The sequence below is a fragment of the Furipterus horrens genome, unplaced genomic scaffold, assembly GCF_987537825.1.
Source record: "Furipterus horrens unplaced genomic scaffold, mFurHor1.1.pri manual_scaffold_9, whole genome shotgun sequence".
NCBI lineage: Eukaryota > Metazoa > Chordata > Mammalia > Chiroptera > Furipteridae > Furipterus > Furipterus horrens.
Genome location: NW_028327179.1, coordinates 8,791,658 through 8,814,330, shown reverse-complemented (window position 1 = coordinate 8,814,330; position 22,673 = coordinate 8,791,658). Strand labels below are relative to the sequence as shown.

At 42.1% G+C, this 22,673-nt stretch overlaps 1 protein-coding gene across 2 annotated transcripts in view; it reads right to left on the bottom strand.

The window, feature by feature from the left end:
- Nucleotides 1-22,673, bottom strand: part of PDE1C (phosphodiesterase 1C) — a 364,455-nt gene that overhangs the window by 67,510 nt on the left and 274,272 nt on the right. For both annotated transcript variants that reach the window (XM_090287041.1, XM_090287042.1), the window contains 6 exons: nt 19,690-19,806; nt 17,868-18,008; nt 10,331-10,431; nt 7,743-7,871; nt 6,466-6,567; nt 5,794-5,914 (listed from right to left, as the gene is read on the bottom strand). In XM_090287041.1, the coding sequence (XP_090143167.1) occupies nt 5,794-5,914; nt 6,466-6,567; nt 7,743-7,871; nt 10,331-10,431; nt 17,868-18,008; nt 19,690-19,806 (711 nt within the window). The remainder of the gene's footprint in view (nt 1-5,793; nt 5,915-6,465; nt 6,568-7,742; nt 7,872-10,330; nt 10,432-17,867; nt 18,009-19,689; nt 19,807-22,673) is intronic.

Genomic DNA, 22,673 nt, shown 5'->3' with positions numbered 1-22,673 from the left:
GGGTGGTCTGTGGGCTTCACTTTAAAACTGAATTCTCTTTTCTATCCTAATGGCTTGGACAGAAAGGGCCCAGAGGTCTGAGAGGGGGGAAACATAAACTATTTCCCTCAGCCCAAACTAAATAAAATGGACAAAAGGGTTTTGGACAGGAGAGATGTGCCTAGCACACCTTCCTCCAAAGAAGCCCTTTGTTTTTTTTTTTTTTTTTTTTTTTTTTTTTTTCTGTTCTCCTAATGTAGAACATTGAAAAATTAATCCCTGCCTTTTGCCACCTAGTAGTTATGGATTGAATGATGCTTTTTAACCCTTTTTGCCAAATCTGTTGCCCCCAGAACACAACAAGGATGCCAGCCTGCTAAACCAAGCACGCCGTTGTCCGGAGACAGCCAACTGACCTGGAGTCTGCACAATCCTTCCCCATGTGGGAAGGCCACCCTCCCCTCCACACCCCCACTGTTATTAGGGATTTCTGGACCCAAGGGTAGGTAGGACGACGACCATGTCCAGCTTGAAGCAGCTAGAGGAGCTTGAGACCTTCGCCCATTGTCCTTTACAAGATTACAAAGGGTCTTAATATCTGAGAGGGAGGGATAGTTATTTTTTACGAACCATGGGTATGGACTTGGGGGGGGATGCTGGGGGAGGGAGATACTGGGTGGAGGGGAGTAAAGGGGAAAAAATTGGAACTACTGTAACAACATAATCAATAAAATATACTTTAAAAAAAAAAAAAAAAAAAAAAAAAAAAACCTGAACCAAAAGCTCAACATGTTCGTCACACACTCTGAGAAAAGGAAGCCTATGCCACCCTCTAATAGCAGTGACATTGGGTTAATTTGTTTTATTATGAGAGAATCTGCTCAGATTAATGAATACTGACTAGGGTTTGAGTCGGGCCTTCCTCCCGTTAGCTATGTGGTCAAAGGAAGTTGCCTTTCTTTCTCCACATTTCAGGTTTATGATCTATAAAGTGTGGGATAATAATCCCCACCTCTTTGGGTTATGATGAGGATTAAATGAGAAAACGTATGCCAATGAATAAAACTACAGTTGTTTTTCAATGGGTACATCTAATACGTAAGTCAAGATTGAGAAACACTGAGCGAACTTGTCACATCGAACACACTCTGATTTATAACAAATATCACCAATAAATTAATAGTAAAGAAAGAGTAATGACAACCTGGTTCAAACACCAGGCCCAGTTCAAAAACAATTCTTCTTTCTAAGGCAGGTAACCAAAGGGGAAAGAATGCCACTTCACCCCCACATCACTGAAAGGAAGGGAAAGGCATGGGTGTCAGGGGAAGCTGAACAGTGGGGTCACAGCAGGTGCTGGAGACATCCGAGGGTCTCAGCAACAGTCCCGCAGGGGCTTGGCTCGCTCTGCACCCTTCCCTGTACAGACACCCACGGGACACAATGGCTCCTCTGTTTCCGAGTGTGCCTGGCAGAAGGCTGCTCTCTCTCGCTCTCTCTCTCTCTCTCTCTCTCTCTCTCTCTCTCTCTCTCTCTCTCTCCAGTGGCGTGATAAAAATTATTTACTCCCGAGCTATTTCTGTTTGAGCAGTATGAACAGAAAGAAGAATGTTTATAACATACATTATATTATCATTGTGCAGACGGTTTAGTGGCATAGCTCAGCTGAAACAAAGCAAACCCACTCTTACTCCCTACGGGGCAGGAAAACAAGTTCTTTTGTGGGGGCATTTTAGTGGGCATGGTTTAGAAGGGGTGCTGAACACGACCCACTTGACTACTGAGATATAAGCATTTTTTGACTGTGAGAAGCTGGGATTTTTAAAAAATTTTTACTGAATTTATTAGGGTGACATTGTTTAATAAAATTATATAGGTTTCACATGAACAATTCTCTAATGCATAGTCTATAGATGGTATTGTGTGTTCACCATCCCGTCAAGTCTCCTTCCATCAGCACTTATCTCCCCTTTACCCTCTTCTACTTCCTCTTCACCCCCCTTTCCTTCTAGCATTAATTTGGATTTTATTACTGAAAAACTAGATATTAAATAGCTTATCCCATGAACTTGCCCACACCCACATCTATAAAACACATACATCTTGGGATTTCATTGAGCTGGGTACACACAACTATTAAAAACCTATTTGAAAGTCATTAAATTCCCTTTGGAGGACAGATACATTAATGAATTAGGGAAAAATGTGGAAAGTAATATGAAAAAATGTACTTCTCCAAGCAAATCCAGCGTGATTGATACAATATTTATGACTCTATACTACTGGCCCGTGTGGAATTATTCATACATTTCCCTCTTTACTAAAGAAGTCAATATTTTCAACCCATGATAGATTAACTTTTTAAATGATATATAAAATACCTAAATGACATAATTAATAAGGTAAAATGTTCCTATTGTTCTTTGAATTCTATACTCCACAAATAAGAAATAAATCTACTCTTTAAGAGCTGTGAACGTTCACAAAAATTGATTATATAGTAGGCAACAAATCTCACAATAAAATCCACACAACGAAAAATTCTTTGATCAAATTTCAATAAGCTACAAAGTAATTAGAAAACTGGAAAGCAAATGAACCTACCATTGGAAAAATTATATAAACAAACACCTCTATCTAAAGCAACTCTTGGGTAAAAAAAAATCTAAACCAATATTACAGAATATTTAGAAAATAATAATTGTGAACACATTGCATATCAAAACCTCTGAGATTCATGATAAGAAAAAGACAAACTCCAACCTTATATTTTCCAATATTAAAGAGGTAGAATACAAATAAATGAACTGAGCATCCAACTCAGAGACTTGGCAAAAGAACAAAATAAACTCAAGCAGAAGAAATGAATTAGTAAAAATAAAAACATGAATTAAGGCATTATAAAATGCAAAAAGAAACCAAAAAACAGTTAGCTAACTTCGCAGAGAAGGGAAAATAAACTAATATATGAAATGTGAAATAAGGATGGGGAAATAACCACAGAGACAGAGGAAATTCAAAGAATTACAGGAGATGTTTGCAAAACATAAAAGCATCCAGCAATCCAGTGGAACTGAACCTTGAGACTTTTACAACATGTATTTACCAAAAAGGCAAGCTTACACGTCTTTAAAGTCAATATTTCATTGAAAAGTACCCTTAGGCAGTGGCTTGGATTTTGTAAAAATGGTTATGAAACTAAAGATGTAGCTTACTTTTTTAGTAAAGCCTGGAAAATCTGGTATCTGCACTGAAGCTATGCCCTTATTTTAGAATATAACCCAACTTTCAAATGTAATTTTTTCAAATATTCTAAGGTCCTATTGGGATTTCCCATTTGAACTGTCCAATTTGAAATCTATTATTAAGAGTGAGGCAACATTTCTCCTACATGGGTTACTTACAATGGCTTATAGCATCTGGGCTCAAATAGTAAGTCAATAAAAATAATTTACTGAATCATAATTACTAAAAAATAGTTCCAGTCCAGTGAGCTAACATTCCATTCCCAACTGGCAAGAAATTCATTCAATATGGTTCTTTTCACATTGCCTCTAGCACATTTTCATTCAACTCAAGCATATGTGTATGCAAACAAGGTTTCCTTTATGGGAAAAAGAATGTTCACATACTTAAGTAATTTTTCATATTCACACCCTCACAATTAAAAATAGAAATCACTTCAATACCTCAAACCTATATGAGTTAGCTGTGCTCCAACTTCGGCCGCAGATGAAATACGCTTAGCTACAGGAATGTTATTGCAAAAGCAGTACCAAAGAAAGCGTAATGACAGGAGTGGATATTTGGAGAAAATACTCTAATATTAGGAAAATGACTTCTGGAAAAATGCCTCAAAGTTAGACCTTGATTAAGGATGAATTTACAGTCGTTCCTGTATCGACAACAGAGCTACACCTGTATTTTTCTAGTTCCTCCCACACCATGGGTTCCCTGACTCCGTGAGGCCAAACAATGACTTGGCCAGGGGAAACAGCCACATACTGAACAGGGTACCTGCGGCTGTACTCATATAACACCTTAGGGGAGCGTGTGTTGATATGCACCGTAGACAGAATAAAGAGAATGTAGAGCATTTAATGCTGGAAGGACCCTAAGAAAACATCTTGTCCCACCTTCCTTGAAGTTCCACCAAACCCCTCCCTGCCCTCAAAAAAACTCTACAAATTACAGGTAAGGCCATTGGGAAGTAGAGAAATGATTTGGTTAGTCCCAAGCCACAGACCAATTGAAATAAAAGCTTTAATCAAAGGCCTTCTGGACTTGAACATGCTGTTAACTCCAGTACCACCTCATTATCAGGTCCCATGCACAGCCTCAGAAGAAGAAAACCACATAGATGCCTTCTACATTTTCTCCATCAAACGACAGTCATTAGAATAAGAGCAATTCCCTTCCAAAACGCTCAGCAACCAATGAAAGAGCCTATCTCTTGTTAGTTTCAGAGACAAAGTTGAGACCAGTGTTAATAAGTAGCGTTTTATGGAATCTCAGAGGTCTTTGAATTCATGATGTGAATCTCCCTTCTTAAATCAATAAGAATGAACCAAATTAACAGTATGAACTTGCATTAACTATGATTTAGGTCCCACAATCTACATAATATATTGCCTTGGTGGACCACCAAAAAAAAAAAGTGTGCTACAATAAATGTAACTGAAAGTGACCTCACAGGGTGACCCAATCATAAATCCTGAACCAGGCAGGTCTTGGTGGTCAGTCCCACTCCAGGCCTATAGCTTCTTTAGTAAAAGTTTATCTTTGCCTTAAGCAAGCCCCGTCCACTGTTCGTGTGCGTTAAGCTAGGTCCACACACCTTTGAAATGTTTCTTTGCAAGCCCTTCAGAAGCATAACCACCCTCAAGAGAGCACACAATCTTGTTAACCAGCCTATAATCTAATCCCTGCCTCGCTTTCTTCCACATTGATATAATCTTCTTTGCCTTCCTTCTTTAATTCCAAATGTATAAAGGAAACTGCAAAATTATCATTCTTTGGAGCATTGGAGGTCTTGCTCCTGGCAACTGGTATTAGTTTGGCTCAAAGAAACTCATAAAAATTCTCTACAGGTTTGGACGTTTCTTATCTTGACACCTTTAAGCTCAGGACCTCACATCTCAAAGCAGAGGTTTGAATGGCAACTGCTCTTGAGAAGACATCCGTCTTAGTGCGACACATTTATTTTACTTCCTATTTCTCTACTTCTTGTACCTTTAGAAACATTTTTAAAGCAATGTGTACCCATATAAGACTCTGGCTGTTCTTGCAGGAAACATAGCCTTGCGTCTTAGGATATAATCTATTTAAGTTTAATCGGGACAGTGGCTTTTGGTGATTTCCTGGCCCCAAATTACCACACCTGGCTTTGGAATTTGACAACACAGCTTGCCGGCTCAAAAGAAAGAAACAACTCAACCAATTATAACAGTTAAAGATTAACATCTTAATCCCACAGGGTAATGCCAAACTGGTCATAATTTGCTCAACTCATTAAAAAAAATAAAGAAATAAAAGGGATCCTCAGATGGTATTTTGACAAAAGACTGTCACAAGGAAATGTTCTTTTTCCAAACAGAAAGGCATAGGAGAGAAATAGCATAATGTTCTGAGAATCAGAATTTAAGTAAGATTCAAACGCCACACACACACACACACACACACACTCTGCAAACCCTCCCTTCCCAAAGAAAATGACTGTAATCTCAATAGTCCTTACCAGAGCACTGCTGAAATACAGAACTCAGAAACTACCCCGCGATGAAAGCCCGGGGTGGGCGGCATGCAACAATGTACCTGTCTGAAGAATTCCTCCAGGAGCAACATGGTCCAGCGATGATGCAGCTCCCACGCTTTCGCCGGATGGCTAATGTCTGCCGTGTGCAGCATCAGGGACAAAGCTTTTGGCTTTTCAATCCTGTAAAACCCAAAGGAACCAAACACACAATGATCAAACTCTCAGAACCTCAATAGTGGTTTCTTTTAAAAAGCATTAATTTTTTTAATCCCTTCCGTTCTCCCGTCTCGACCCCACGTCAGCTGAACCCAGGCAACTGGATTATTTACAGCTAGGTCTCCAGGTTGATGGAGCTGGGGCGCTTCATAATCTGACTCAAGACTACTTCTGGAGCATTTGAGATCTTGCATCATTCAAACAGACAAAAATCCCAGGTCACTGACTTCTGTGTGTTGCCCCTGCACTGAGCAGATCTTTGATAATCTAGTTTCCTGCAGGGAAATATTTTCAATTCTAATTGGGGCAATCATTACCGGCCCTTTTATTTATTTCAACCCTGATGAGAATCCATCCGTGATATGCACGATTCTCATGCTCTCTCCTCCAAACGTCCCCGCCTTATGAGACCATTCAGCAAAGTTGTTGAAAGGAGGAAGGCTTTGAAGCTCCCACGACGTGGACGAGTTCCAGCTCGAACACCTATACACACGCACGGTCACACGCCCACTCACGCTTCCGGCTGCTGCAGAGCCGTCTTCATCGCTTTGATTTGCTGGAAATGACAGGACATATCCGTGGCCATCACCATCTCAATTACCAAGGTCCGAAATTCCCTTTCGGGGACGCCCCATGGAAGAAAGAGATGGAAGTAAAAAATGGAAGGTAAAAATTAGTTTAGTTTTTGCCACTTCTAACGTAATTGATTAATTAGTTGTGACATTTCTAATCTTACTTGAGCCTGAAACTGTCTCATGGGTTCCTAAACTGCTCATCTTTTAAAATCTTGTTTTCCCCTAGTTCTTCACATTGGATAATATTGACTGATCTTTTCAAGGTCACTGATTCTTTTTCCTCTGTCTCCTCAACTTGCTACTAAGCCAGCGTAGTAATATTTTTTTAATTAAGTATTTAATTTTTTAGCTCCAAAATTTCTGTTTGCTCTTGTTTATATTTTCAATCCTGTGGTTCAATTTTACTGCGTTTTATTACAAGCATATCCCCCTATACTGCATTGGGCATAAATATAATAACTACTTTAAAATCCCTTGTCTGATCATTCCAATAACAATTCATCTTGGAGGCTGCACCTATTGATCGTCTTTGTCCCTGCAAGTAAGTCACATTGTCCTGCTCTTTCTATGCCATTTAGATTGTCACAGAATTTGGGTTTCCCCTTACCTGGCTCTCTCTTTCAGGTTCTGACTCACTCACAGCAGCTCCGGCCATTTCTACCCTGGTCTCTCTAGCCAGAAAAATAGTGAAGGTGTTTGTATAAATGCAATATCAGCCAACTACTGTTGTTGCCTTGATGGAGCCTGCCTTCAGGGTAAAGTCACAAAAACGTCCCACTCACTTCACCCTGTCATATTCTCCAAATATTGACACCCCTTCAAAACTTGCCTGGTTTTGTCCACTCTCTAGAGCCCTCAAGTCAGTGGGGTTGTGCTTACTTGTTCGTTTGCATTTGTCCATAGTTTATAGCTGTTACTTGCAGGAGGGCTGGTTTAGTAGCAGCCTACCTGGCCTGCTGGAAGTGCAATGCCATGTTATTCCACTTTGAAATGCAGTAAATATCTGGTAATACACTCATTTGCAAATGTCCTGGAAAGTCAAATGCTCTTACAGACCCAAACAAATCTATCAGATATTAAATTTTCTTTCCTACCAGGACATAGGACACTACACAGACGCCATCTTTCGGTTAGTGGACTTCTCCAAAGCAGCGCACGTCCTCTCTCCTCACAGTCCCTTTCCTGGCCCCCAGGCCCCTCCCTCGCCCCAGCCTTACCTCCAGTCCTCCTTGGAGAGGTTGACCAGGATATTCATTTCCTCGTCTTCTTGCAAAAGGCGATAAGCTGCACTCAGATGGTGATTTTCCAGCACAGACCGATCGTTGTACAAAATAGCTGGGTCAGACCTGAACAGCAAGCCAGAAAATGACTTAGGATGTTAAACGGGCGATTTCTCAGGCAGTTCTTTCAAGCTAGAATACACACACCACCTCTCTTCCTTGTGTTTAGCAATGACCTTGGCCCCCATGCCATATATATGAACAAAACAGCTAAACCTAACACTGTGGATTATCAATTGGTGTATAAAGGGTGTTTTAATGTCACTCTGTGGATGTGAAATATGTGACATCCAATCTCAGAATGCTCTGGAAACTGCTCCATAGCCACACCTCAACTATCTTGGCTAGTAGCAGCAAAGGCGACTTTTCAAAATGTGGGTCAGGTCAAACCTTCTTATATTTTCTAAAACAACTTTAATTTTTTAATTAAATAAAAATTTATTTTACTTAAAGTCTCGGAACACACACCACCTGTTAGGTACAGTTTGCAAGGTCTTCTGGTAGTAGTTTGATCTTAAACTCTTAGCATGCACAAACCATACATGGAAAATTGAGCATGAAGACTATAAATAAGGATTACAGGACAATCGTTAGTCACTTTCTCAAAGGCCACCCCACAGCTGCAGGACAACAAACACAAGGCTGTGTATGACTTCAATATCCTCAATTTAATGAAATCTTAGATTTCGGCAGCTTATTTGTTCCTCATCAAGGAAGCTGAGTCCCAGAGATGGGAAGTGACTTCACAAAGTCCCGCAGGGGCTAAGTGTCAGGGCTGGGAGGAAGGCAAGATCTCTGACAGGGGGGCCACTGCCCCCCAAAGGTAGCTCCCACCTGTCATTGGCCAAACATTGAAATCTATCTAGCACACCTTGAAAGTGTTAGACTGGACATACCATCAAAGGACAAAGGACCTGGCATAGACATGGTTTTCAGGAAGCACACAGGCCGATGTGTGAGGCTGAGTTCTGTTAGGGAAGGCCAATCCTAAATGTCGTTCCAAACCAAGCTTAACAGAACCCACTGGAATTATCCCTCTCCTATGAAGGTACCGCACAAAACACAAAACATGCAAATCCTGAGGTGAACGACCTGATCTTACATCTGTTAACCAAGGAAGGCACCAACTGATGTGTGTTTTTTGACATTAAGCTATTTTCCAACTCTCGTAATTAATTTCCCTCTGTGTTGTGACTGGTTTTGACAATGATCTCCAGCCACGGTCCAGGTACAAGTTCTTCTACCAACCTCTCTTTCTTCGGTAGGTGCTGTTCTCTGTCCTCCGAGCAAAGGTTCCACTAAACAGAGCCACTTTGTGCAATTCCCTGTGTTTAAAGACCTTGAAACAGAACCCCGAAAGGCAGTTTTGCAGCAGCTGAGACCCTTCGATGTGAGGAGGAAGGAGGTAGGAAATGAAGCAAACAGCTTAAGCCCTTTACTTCCATTCTACTGAAATTTCCCTTCTGAACACAGATCCGAGGATACTGGCTTCTTTGGTGTTCCCCACACTTCAGTGCAGAGGTCATTAAATACGTGTAGACTGATTTATGAACACAAAGCTCTCTGAACCGTGCACCTGCTCATCCAAGTGAGATCAGCCAGTATTTATTTAGGGTTAAACTCGCGCCTCCCCGCCACGTTCTTTCTCTTTGCCTTGTCACCTCTCCCCAAATTCTAGCTTCTTTTGGCTCCTCTGCCAAGGCCCAGTGAATCCAAACATCAGCGCCTCCCTAGTTCCACATCACAAGGTAAGAGGGCAGATAAGGTTTCATCGTAAATGCCGATGGCAATTGACTGGTACGGTTTGCCTGGAACTCTGTGCTGAGAGGAATACTAAGGATAAATCTGCAGCTAGTAAGAAAAAAATACCCCAAATGATTAGCAATGTCTGTGACAGTCAAAGGGTTCAAAGTAGACCCCGTGGACCCGCATTTCATAGCCCTCCCCCCCAGAGGCTGGCATTTACCTGGGCAGTTTATGAGGAAGGGTGCAAAGGTTGCCCATGGTGATGACCTACACCAGACAACCTAGCTCCCCAAGCCTTGTGCCACCAAATAGAGCAGAGGTGAGATCAGAAAGACTGGGAAGAGCACCCCCAGAATCCCAGAGATGAGAGGGTAAGGAGGCTGGGTTACTGTCCACAGCAACAAAAACACTCTGATCCTTGCCTGTCCCCACTGACTCTGTCTCCACGGCATCTGCCTTTTTATAAACTGTCCCACCTCCTATTAAAAATAGGTAGCACATCACAGCACCTACGTAACTAACAAAGAGCTAGCGTCAGAACAGAGAGGAGAAGGAGATTTGTATTAGATGTGAATAAAATACGAGAATTAGAAGCAGATGGCTTCTGACACCCAAAGTCTCGATCGAAGCTGACCAGGCTTATCTCGTTTAAAACTTCATTTTTCAGAACCTCAAAATAGAGCAAACCACGCAAAAGAATGGTGACCGCTCCTTTCTGGCTTACAAAACTCTCTCTTTGTCCCCTCTTGCCTCTCCTCCAAACACGCCAACGTCCTCACCGGGTCTGGATGTGGAAGTTGTTGGTGGTTCCCGTGTGCTCATAGTCATGGATGGCAGCCGAGAAGATGATAGCGAAAATCTCCAGCTCCGTCAGCCAGTTCTGAAAGGGAGATTACAGCGCAGTAAGATCGTCTGTCGCTCCGTCTTCAGCTTGCCAACGACACATCCACATCACTGCCTTCTCCCGCCCCCCGCGGCTGGCGAGCCAGACCGCCAGACACATGTTTTCAGACAGAAAGAAATGGCTGTTTTGTTCAGTAAGGAGGCCAAGGGACGTGTAACTTAAAAACAGCATGCCCAGCAAGGTTGAAAAAGCTAAAGAGTAGTTTTATCTTTTTCAAGAAAGCAAAACACAACGAACAGGCAGACATGAAAAGCCCTTATCGTATCCTCTCTCAAGTTCCAAAGTAAGTTTCCCGGTAGACCCAGGGAAAAAAGAATTAAAAAGTTCAATACAATACCAGGAGCTGAACGTAACGGAAAACCTAATGCCTACCCACTAGAACGTGGACAGGTAGTGAGACAGGTGGAAAGACTAACAGCTGGCCTTCCGCCTTCCTTCCGCGTGCAGAAGATTGAAGAGACTGGTTCCCGTCCACACACCAAAGCTGGCTGCAGCTCAGTGGTCCTCCATGTGTGTTCCCTCGGCCGGCAGTCAGCACCCCCTGTGTTTTACCAGCCTCCCCAATGACTCCGACACCGCTGCGTCTGAAGCCCCCCGGATGACTCCCATCTCAGACACTCAGGGGATTCACTGACGCTTCTTCATCCCTTCCGAAAGTCATGCTGCCCGGTGTCCACGTAGGAGAACGTCCCTGGCTACACGCTACCCTTTGGTACCCTCTTCCTACTTCTGTTACTAATTGAACTGATGCTTCCCAGTCTCAGTGTGGTTTCCTCCAAACCCTGTTTTGACCAAATGCACTGTTATCATAATTAGGCAATTAAATATGACATACACCAATTTTTAAAAATGCACACAAAAATGGAGCTATGGCCAAGGAACCTAAGTTCAATGCTATGGACAGTCAGTAAAAATTTGCTGCCAAAATAGGTGCGACAACCTTGAAAGTGTAGAAAACAATTATAAAAATATAGAAAGATTTCCACATTAAGTTTGTTTCATGAGTACCTTTTTACTTTCACATAATGAAACTAGAAACCTTAGGGGCAGGTGTGATGCAAGACAAACCTGAGTCCCCAAATGGGCAGAATTCAGAAAACAGCCTGGAGTCTGAATTAAAGGTTCGTAAATAAAGCCTATTTATTTAATGTAAGTTAACACAAAACAATTTTTAAAATAAACAAATCAATTTTTAACAATTCTCACTTTAACTGTTTTTTGGCGGGTGATATTAGAGGACATCATTAATAGAAACAGAGAAGGTGGGAGAAGCTATTTTGAGAGAAACGGGGCTTCATATTTTAATAAACTCAGATTTCCTTGCCTTTTCCAAATTAATGACTATGAACCCAGAAGATTTTATGACAACCCATAAGAAGTCAGAAATTTAAATCCCACTTCATTATTATTCCCGATTCATCAAACATGACAAGGTCCAAGCCACAGATTCTACCAGTATTTTACTAGCTACAAAATATGAGTGTCGTAACTAATTCAGCAACAGCAATGCCTTGACAACTGTTGGAGCGGCGGCCTGGGGATTTTGTTGTATATGACACAGGAGAGCAAGTGACGTGTGTATGTGTACAGGGCAGATGGGGGGCAGTAGAAACCTGAAGGGAAAGCACATGGCAAGGTCCCATTGCTAGTGGAAACGTGATTAGCACACGGTGACTTTGATGTGAATGACAGTTTCTTTAGAAATCTGTTTCCACCCCTCTATTAGTTTTCTATTGCTGCCTTAAATCACCACAAACTCAAGGCTTATTGAACACCTCCCATGCGTTGGCACACAGTTCTGTAGCTGAGAAGTCTGCCCAGCGTGGCTGGCTGGCTGTTCTGGTCACGATCTCCCGAGGCTGAACCCAAGGTGTTGGCAAGCCTGCGTTCCTTTCTGAAGCTCTGTGGGAAAATCTGCTTCTAGGTGCACTCAAAGCATTGGCAAAACTCAGGTCCTCCTAATGCTTTCCACTTGGCTCTGTCCCTCTTCAAGCCAGCACACTTCTGCCAAACCTGTTGTCTTTTAAGGACTCATATGATTACAGTGGGCCCACCTGGAAAATCCAGGATTCTCTCCCTATTTTAAGGCCCTCTGATTACTAACCTTCATTGTGTCTGCCAAGTCCCTTTTGACGTTTAATGTAACATTAACAAGTGTGACAGCTCATATAAAGTCAAAAGTCATGGGGGCCAAAATTCTGCTGACCACAAACCTTCATACAATTACACAGAACTCTTGAACCAGGGTACCGCTTAGAGGTGGTCCCTGATGGGTCCCTTACAAATATGATGATGCCGTCTATGCTCAAATGAACAAGATACACAGCTTCTCTCCTCTAAAAAAAAAAAAAAAAAAAAAAAAAAAAGTATATATATATATATATATATATATATATATATATAAGCAAAAGAAAATGAATGGCACCTTGGCCAACCAAAGCAATGAAAGAGCCCAAGGGACAGTTTTGGAGTTTGGAATCTTTTGACCTCCATCAAAAGCAGACTGACGCTTGGAGTCTGATTCCTGTGTACGCAATCAACAGTACTTCCGCCCAGTTCTGTTCAAGGACTGTCTCTTAGAAGGGAGCAAAATAAGTCTGAGAGGATTCACACATTTTCTCGGTATCTGAGTTAAGCAGTAATGAGTCACAGAAACAGACTGGAATGAGTTGATGTGGAGGACAACGCATCGCTTTATCAATGGGGTGTTTTGATTCCCTGTGTGTCTTGCAGTTTAAAGAACTGAAGTGATTTAAGGCATTTCCCCCATCTTGGTTTGTAATAGAAGGTTAGAGTCACCATACAGTCTCCATTCATCAGATTGCTTCCACTGCCTCTGTAAGCTTGCAGCGAAAGAAGTTTGTTTTGAGCTACACTTCTGAGAGGGAGTGGGCGGGAGGTAGTTTCTATATTGAAGAGTTATTCTGAACGTGGCCTGAACTCATCATGAAAATTCAACGGCAAGTAAGCTCACTCAAGAACATTATGCGATACATCACAATCATCGACTGCTATGATATAACATTTATGTTCATGATCACTTGTATTAGCATAAATGCTTGGAAGTTTTTCTTGAGGGCTAAAAAACAGCTGTGTGTAATTCACCTTTGTATCTCCATGGTATACTACACAGGAGGCACTAACTAAATATAAGTTGAATAGATAAATCCAAAATACACTTTCACATTTACTTTGATCCTTACCAGAACACTCTGAAGTATCACATGAGGTTACTGAAGTGTAAGAATACCACTTTTTTTTTTTTTTTGCCACAGGCATTGGAGAAGCATGACTTAAATATTTAAATGCACGGCCTTATAAGTCGGACCTAGGACCCAATCCTGGCTCTGCTGCTGTATTAGTTTGCTAGGGCTGCCATAACAAATGCCACAGACGAGGCGGCTTACACAATAGAAATGTATTCTCTCACAATTCTGGAGGCTGGAAGGGTAAGATCAGGTGCTGGCAGCGTTGGTTCGTGGTGAGGGCTCTCTTCCCAGCTTGCAGATGGCCACCTTCTCATTGTCCTCACATGGTCTTGCACTGTGCCCGTACACGTCTCTCCCAATCTCCTTTTTATAAGGACACCAGTCATGCTGGATTAGGGCCCACCCAAATGACCTCATTTTACCTTAATTACCTCTTGAAAGACCCTATCACCAAATTCTGTCACGTCCTGAGGCACTGAGGACTAGGACTTCAACTTAGGAATTTAGGAGAGGACACAATTCTGCCCGTGAAAGTCACTTTATGACAGGACAGTATTAACTCTGAATGAGTTTCCTTTTGTCTACTGAATTTGTGTTATTTCCTCATTGGTCAACTTATTTATATAATCTGGATCTTAATCCTTGCTCTCTCTACATTTTTCTCAAGTACTACTTCATTATGATGACGTTTTGTATCCTACAGAAGGTTTTAATACACTCAAATTAATCAATATTTTGTTATACAACTTTTGTGTTTTGAGGCTTACTTAAGAATATATCCTTTTTCAAGGTTATAAACATATTCTCATATTTTCTCCAAACATGAGCAAACTTTTATTTTTGTACTCACATCTGTAATTCTTTTGTCTGATATTTGATGAATGATGTGAAGTAGGACAAAAATAACCTGTGTATTCCAACTGAACAACGGTCCCCAACACATTTTTTTGAAGTGAGTAGTTTTCCCTAGAACGTTGTTTCTAGACATGACCTCACCTTCTCACCCACAATTCTTTCTTAGTTAGACTTTCATCAGTGTTCCGTCCTTACCGAGCCATGAGACTGCTCATGTCAAGGGTACTGATGGCTTCCATGCCACCAAAGGCAGTGATCTCTTCTCTGTCCTCCTCTCACTTGGCTCTTTTGTCATGCCTCACATGACTCACATTTCCTTTCGAAGCACTTGCTTTCCTTGGATCCCATGACCCCACACTCTCTTGGTTTTTGTCCCAATGCCCCTGGCCACTCCTTTTTAGTTACTATCATTGGCTTAATTCTTTACCTTATTTTTAACTGATGGGCTGCTCCAAGACTACCTTCACAGCCCCTTCTCCTTCTCTGGTCACACTCCCTTTCAGATAATCTCATCTGGTCCCGTGCCTTTACGTAACATTGACATATCCGTCATCTAATCTACACGCCTATCCCTGACCTCTTTCCAGAATGCCAGACTCCCTTCATTTCCTTCCTGCTTGACATCTCCACCTGGATGTCTAGTAGGGATCACAAACCCAATGTGGCCAAAACAAAGCTCTTGAGTCCCCTTCCCCCAAAGCCTGCTTTGCCACCAGGCTCTCTCCTCCACTTTGTTTATCAAACCAAAAATCTGAGAGGTACTCTTGATTCCTCTCTTTAATGTTACAAATCCTATTCACCACCCCGGTCTTTTAACCTCTACCTCAGACACAGAATTTTTGTTCTCATGCTCTAGCAATGCCCTTCCTAGTTCAAACTACTATTATCTCTCCAGTAGACCTCTACAGTCCTCCTCAAAAAGGTGGCCTCAAAATCCATTCTCCACAGTAATACTTTCCTGATCTTCACCAGGTCCCAGGACTCCTCTGTCTACACCCCTGTAGTGGCCTCGCACTGCACTTAGAATAAAATTGGAACTCATTCCCCAGGCCTATAGAGCCAGACCCGGCCGGGCTACTGCCGGATAAGGTTCTCCAACCTTATCTTGTATGTCTGTGCCTATCGTGTGCTGTCCCCACTGGCCTTGCCTTATCTCTCTGTTCCCTGACTTCAACAGAGCTGTTCTCTTATGAGGAGACTAATGATACTTATATTTATTCTAACCCTTCAGTGCTCACTCATGCTGGCATACTCTTCTCAGGTTCTCCGCATAGCCCAACCCTAAAATCACAACAGTCTCAGATGAAATATTACTTCTGGAGAGAGGCCTTTCTGACTACTTAATAAAACTCCCCCGTTTTCTCTATGTGGGTGCCCTATTTTAATTTTCCGCAGAGCACTAGTGATACTTTCTTGTTATTTTTTTTTTATTGGTCTCCTATCTGTAACTTCCCACTAGAATGCAAATTCTGTAACAACACCCATGTATCCTCACCCTAGAAAAGGAAACTAGCACATAATAAGTGCTCAATAAATATTTGAAACTCTAGTCAATTCCACTGTTATATTTGTCTGTTTTGGCACAAATACCACAATGTTTTTATTGCTATAGCTTCAGGAGGCATTTTAATATCCAGTAGAGTAACAACAAACTCACCATACACATTGTCTTTTTCAAAACTGTTTTTTGTTTTTTTGAAGGTTGTAAAATATCTATTTAACATAAAGTTTAGACTCTGTTTATCATGTCTTATGTCAAATCCTATTGGAATTTATAGGCACTGCCTTGAATTTATAGATTAATTTGAGGAAAACTGGTATCGATATAATACTGAGGCATTAAACATGGTATTGCCCTGGCTGGTTTGGCTCAGTGGATTGAGCGTCGGCCTGCGAGCTAAGTGTCGCTGGTTCGATCTTCCAGTCAGGGCACATCAGAGAAGGAAAACTCTGACTCCAAAAAACCTCCGCTGCCTTGCGGCATACCTCTTCAGGGGAAAGGCTAGGGGAGTAAACCCCGACAGAAAATCCGGAGCCGGAGTCCCTAAGGCGGTTTGACGTTGTAGTCAACACCGGCAACTCCTGCGGCGCACCTGAAGCCAAGCTGTATTGACTCCGTCTTTCCCTTGGATCCTTCAGCTGCGAAGAGAGGGGGGATCTGCTGCTTGGGCAACAGCAGACCCTCCATATCACTCTGCCCAGGCTCTGTAGCTTCAGCTTCACTGGAGAGGACACTCCAGCGTCATCACAAGATGTCGATTTAACACGGGAGGAGACAGATACCGTGTCACTCCCGAGTCGGACTGCACAGCCATTCTCGGCGGTGCAGATAGACTCTTAAGAAGCTACACCATCGTCTCTCGAGACGGACGGCTGCCGACGACGAAAACATGGTATATTTATTTACTTAGTTAACTATGATTTTGTGCCCTTTAGTTTTATCACTTACTCTTTATCAGTTTTGAAGTTCTTCACTTTTAATTTATAGATTTTTTAAACTGTTGAGAATGTATGTTTTTCTATTGCACACATTAATTTCCAGGGCACAGGACAGCTATTTTATTTGATCTAATAATTTATAGTTGGATTTCTTGATTTTTAAAAAGAGATGATCAGATTATTCTCACATGATGCCTCTTTAACATCTTTAGAAACCTCCCTGCACTGGCTGAGACCTCCCCAAAGATGCTCCATAGCAGTACCAAGGTGGGCATCCCTGCTTGGCTCCAGGGTTTCCCTGAACCACCATTACCTAGACACTTGCTCTAAGTTTCTGGGAGAAATCCTTTATTGCATTAAACAACAGCTTTTTAAATAATATTTTAAGAAATCAGCTTTACGGTAAGTAAAGGTCGGGGAGATCCTGCAACGCTTTATGGGCAACAATTCCTAACTGCTGAGTCTCCTTTCTGAAGCAAACAGAGCACTTCATGTTTTCGATACTCTATTCCTGATTGTCATGGTCCTTCTACAAGACAGAACAGTTTTCACCATTTTAGAAAATGAGGAAATCTTGACTCAGAGATTCAAGCAATTTATCATAGGTCACAGAATCGAATAAGTAATTACACAAGAATTTCAATGCAACTATATCTATAGCTGCAAAGCCCACGCTCCTCCTACTCTATTCCATTTTTAATTCAGTGAGATATTAGACCAAGTCATTCAACATGCCCTCACTGAAAAGATAATAAATGTGTACTGTGTTTATGGGCTAATGAATCACCATACCCAAAGAATGTCTATGTTAATGCCAATTCTGAAGAAGATTTCAAAGTATAAAGTCATAGAGACCGACCATCGAGACCTGGCTGTTCACGAAATCCTTGAGTTCCCATTGGTACTCACCGCGACACCTGTCTTATAGAGTAGGTAGTGCACAGTCTGGGTGACGTCGGCAGCATGCATCAAATTGTGGTAAGGGTTTTTATGTTTGCTGTACCCCACTTCCAGGGCCTCCACAAAGGACACGAGTGCAGAAATGGGGATCTGAAACAGACCGGTAAGGTTAATGAGCTAGTGACTGAGCAGCTTTAAGGGTATGTTCATTCATTTCTCAAGCCAAGGTTCACATCTTTATTTCTTGAGAAATAAATGAGCACGTACCGTGCAGTGTATCTCACTTATTCATGGCAAAACATGAAGTACCCCAAGATCTTAAGTCATTAAATGATTGCAAAATAAACACAAGCTGCCGCCTCCTGAAAAATGTGCTCTTTAGGAAAAGTGGTTATTTGTACTGGACACATTTTTTTTTTAAGTCATAATTTGTTACACATGGAAACAGAAACAACCTGTGCTCTTATGTCTATTACTTGACAATGTATTATAGGTGCCTTGCAATTTGGAATGCTATGTCCAATTAGCTTAATTGCTTTTCTGTCTCAAATATGAATAATATGCATACCTTCTTTTTTTATGTGGCATAAAGTAAAGGACAATTGCAAAATGTCTCTAGGTCACTGTATTCGTTTTCTGATCAATTCCTTGGTTGAGGGTAAATTATGAAGTACAATAGTCGGGGAAAGGGATGAATGTGTGTTCCAGGACACTAAAAATCATATTAGTAAAATATTGTAATAATAAGAATAAGGAAAACTACTACTGTGATGCTTTGTGAGAGTCCATAACATGTTCTTCCTGGACCACTGTTTTTCCATTCTTTGACTTTAAAAAATTTAAATATTGCCTTGCAGATGTCGGAGATCAATTTTATTTTTTGAAAGTGAAGATTCAAGAAATATAGGTTCTTGGGCCTGTTCGTGGGCGGTCTGTGAACCACAGAAATGCTAAGTACAGTCATGTGTATATGTACATGGGCTTTGCTCTGAGGAAAGGGTCTCAGCTGGCCACCAAATTTTCAAACAGATTTCTGGTGCAAAAGAAATTAAGGACCACTGCTGTAAACTAATGATGGCCGTATAAGAAATACACCCCCAAACACACAGTCCTTTACAAAGCAATAAGACACCACGCTGTTCAGAGAAGTCAGTGTGTTACAGAGCAAAAGGCCTGCATTTTCCAGAGGCCCATTCACAGGATGAGAGAAGTCTGAGGAGCATATGACGGATGTCAGCAGATGAATCCACAAGTCACCTGGGGAACCTGCCATGACCCCCAGAGTCTGCAGAAAGCGAGGCTGAAGGGACAGAACACTGAAAATGACTCAGCTTCTTCGCTTAAAGTTGAAGAATTAATTTGAAGCTTGAATGGCTGGGCAATACCAATGACCCGTCATAGATGATAAGTGAGAGTATTTGTCTGCGTTGAGTCAAGTGGTGGGAAAAAAACACTTGCAGAGTCAGCAGACACCATTCTGGGTCCATTACCATCTCTTTGCGGATGGGAGGAGATTGTACTTGAAATGAAGCTGAAATGAGATCAGCGGGCAGCGCCATGGGGGAGTTCTGCTTGTTCAGGCTTCGGGCGGTGCTTCGAGGAAGACTAGGGTCCAGCCTGTCCCCAGCCCAGGTGCCTCGCCAGGCAGGGGAGTGACAAAAAGCGCCCATCGCAGAGAAGTTCGTGGCAGCAGCTGTTTGGTGATGCACCCCAAGTTATCCAGAGCAGCTTTGGGTCTGTATTAAAATGATCCTCTTGGTCCTAGCCCCAAAGTCATGCAAGGATAGATAAGTGTGTGTGTGTGTGTGTGTGTGTTTAGTTAGGCACTGACCTTGAAACGGCTGATCAGATCATAGCGAGTGAGTAACTCATAGAAAATGAATTTCAGCGCGTGGTCCCCGCTGGCTTCATTGAGGGAAAAGACATCAAAGGACCACTTGTCCACATCCTGCAGGACCAGGAGGGGAGAAGCACACGTTAGTCCACAGCCGCTCACACGGCTACAGGTCTCTCCTGGAGGAGCTGGCCTGCAGCCCGCACCCAGGATTTCACGGCCCAAGACGCCAACGCCCTTTCCACTCTCAAACTTCTTCCAACCTGGCAGACCTAGATAGCACTTAACGATCAAATATTAAATAGTCTTATTACTAATGGCAACAGCTGTAATTCATTAAGTGCCTACCATACGCTGGGCATTGTGATCAGTAATAAATGCCATAACTTATCCTGAAAACCACTGTAAGGGATAGGTTTAAGTAGTCACATTCGATAGACAAGAAAGCTGAGAAGTTACCGCATTTCCCCAAAGCTGGGGACACAATGGGTGCAGCACACAACACATGCTGACCAGATGTCTAGGGTCAGGCTCTGTCCATTAAAGCCTTTCCACTACTCACCGGGGCTGCATTTCAAATTCTTAGTTCACCGACAACAACCCTCGGTGCTTTCCTACTCTGAACTTCTCCCCAGTCCCTGAATACCAACCACAGACTTCCTCTTAGCCCACAGTTGATAACATCAACCCACTTTACAGTGTTCAGAAACAGACGTGATATAGAATACAAAATAATGTGTCCCTTCAATCCATTCTGCTGAGTGGAACCCAAGGAGAAAGCCTTCATTTCATACTCCATTCCCCTATGGACTGAACTGTGTATACGGAAAACCAATCTCTCCCAAAAAGGTCTTGAACTAGATTGTTTCAATTCACGCCAGTGGTAAGCTCACCTCGGTTTTCCATAATTTCTCCTCCATGATAACTAAAGAAATAGCTACAAGGACCGAACACATGTGTTTGCGCCAGGCGCAATAGAAGGTATTTATACACATTTGCAAATCTCAGCTCTAGCCATAGGTGTTACTTTCCCCAGATTTACAGATGGCAACACGGAGAGATGAAGTGAAGTGTCTAACGCCATTCAGTAGCAGAACCAGCTAAGAACGCCAGTGACACCAGTTAGAGACCCAGGCCATAGACAGTGGGGCCATTTAAGATTAACCCAAGACCCGAAGCTTCACCTTCATGACTCTAACTGGTATTGTCGTGACGTCCATTCTCTGACCATGAGACCTAAAGAAAAGTCCTCTGACGACTCGGGAGGTGGGACAACACTTTGTCATGCCAGACGATTTTTAATCCTATTCTCCAGAATGAATAAACAAGAGAAAGGCTATTACTAGAAATAAAGAGATTATCATAGTAAGAAATTAAGATTTAGTTGGAATATTAGGACTTAAAGAGGAGGAGTAAATACAGAGCAAGATAGATGTACTCTCTGGTCTCTCAATTTCAGAAGGTCTCAGCCTGTGATTCTCAAATTTTCATGTTCTTCAGAACCACCTGGGGTGTCTGGAAAAATGCTGATTTGGGGGTGAGGGACTCTGCAAAACCCTGGTGTGGGGCCTGGAATCTACATTTAACAAGCACCTAGTTTAACTGTTTTCAACCAGTCTTCCTCCCTGAGCAAACGTGGCCCAAGCGCCATCCCGTGGGGAACATTCATGACTCCCTATCAGCCTGACAAAGGCAGCCCGAACACCCTCATCTCCGCATACCTTAACCCTGGAGTCTCTCCAGGGTGCCTCTTCCAAAGTCACACAAATAGATGCCCTTCTAAAGAACAGAACACTTCTCTACATTTCTGATATCCCCACCTCAGAGGGCCAGAGATAAAACACCCCAAATTAGAAGCTGGTATCTATTGAATGGAAAAAAATAAAAAGAACAAAAATGTCACGTATTTCCAATCTAGAGACTGGTGGCGGCTAGTTATTCCCTTACTTAAATGTTGCTTTATGCCACGTTCTGACATTAATCACAAAGGTTAACATGACAGTAGTAGCCCGGTGATTATTTTATTGAATTGTATTCTCTCAGGCCATGGGGAAATGTTCTGTAATAGAAGGAAACAATAGGGATCCCATATAAACAGCTGGCAGTGAAGCGGAAGCAACCTTGTTCAAACAGCACTACATTAAAAAAAAAAAAGAAGAAGAAGAAGAAGAAGGGAAAAAGAGCATCTATCAATGCAACCTCTCCAACTCACCTCCAATCCACTGCAAATAAAACAAGAGCTAAGGAAGTGGAAAAATATTACAGCGTCAAAAGGGGCTGAACTTCTTCAGTGAACAGGGGACAGGACAGAGAAAAGGCAGTTTGAGCCTCATGCACATATCAGCAATACTTGTGAGGAAGGGCCGCAGCGCAGAGAGTTAGTATTTACTCTTTGTCTGAATCACCGAGGTACCTCTCCCCTCAGACACACATGTGTGCATCTGAGCACCACTCCTCCCTCAGCATAAAAAAACAATTCACGCACATCCTTCCCGTCTCCTTCAATTATTCTGCAGAGAAAAGACGCTCCCGTTTGGAAAACATTTTCATACATTTCTTAGTACCTGTATAATCACCTGTATTTATGGTCACAGTAAAGGAAGGAATTAAAAATAAAAGATGCTTTTAATGTTCCTGAGACTTCCACTGAATGCTTCAGGTTCAATTACGAACATCAGTGCATCTTCATAGTGGGTGTTACAGAACATCGAATCTTAGGTGAAGTGATTTCCCTAATTAAATGGGAAATGTTGCCGTAAATCACTGACATACTGGGCATTAAAGTGGGGGTAGAAGAGGGCTGAGAGAAAACATGTGTCTGCTTGCCGTACCCTTCTTGAGTACCCTTCCCATTCTTAAGATGCATTGAGAAGAAACATTAAATTGGTAAGGATAGATACAACACTCGATCTTAGCCAAGAGGCCAAGAAGCCGTTCACCTGTTAGGATGGCTGGTATCAACCAGGCACGTAATAACAACA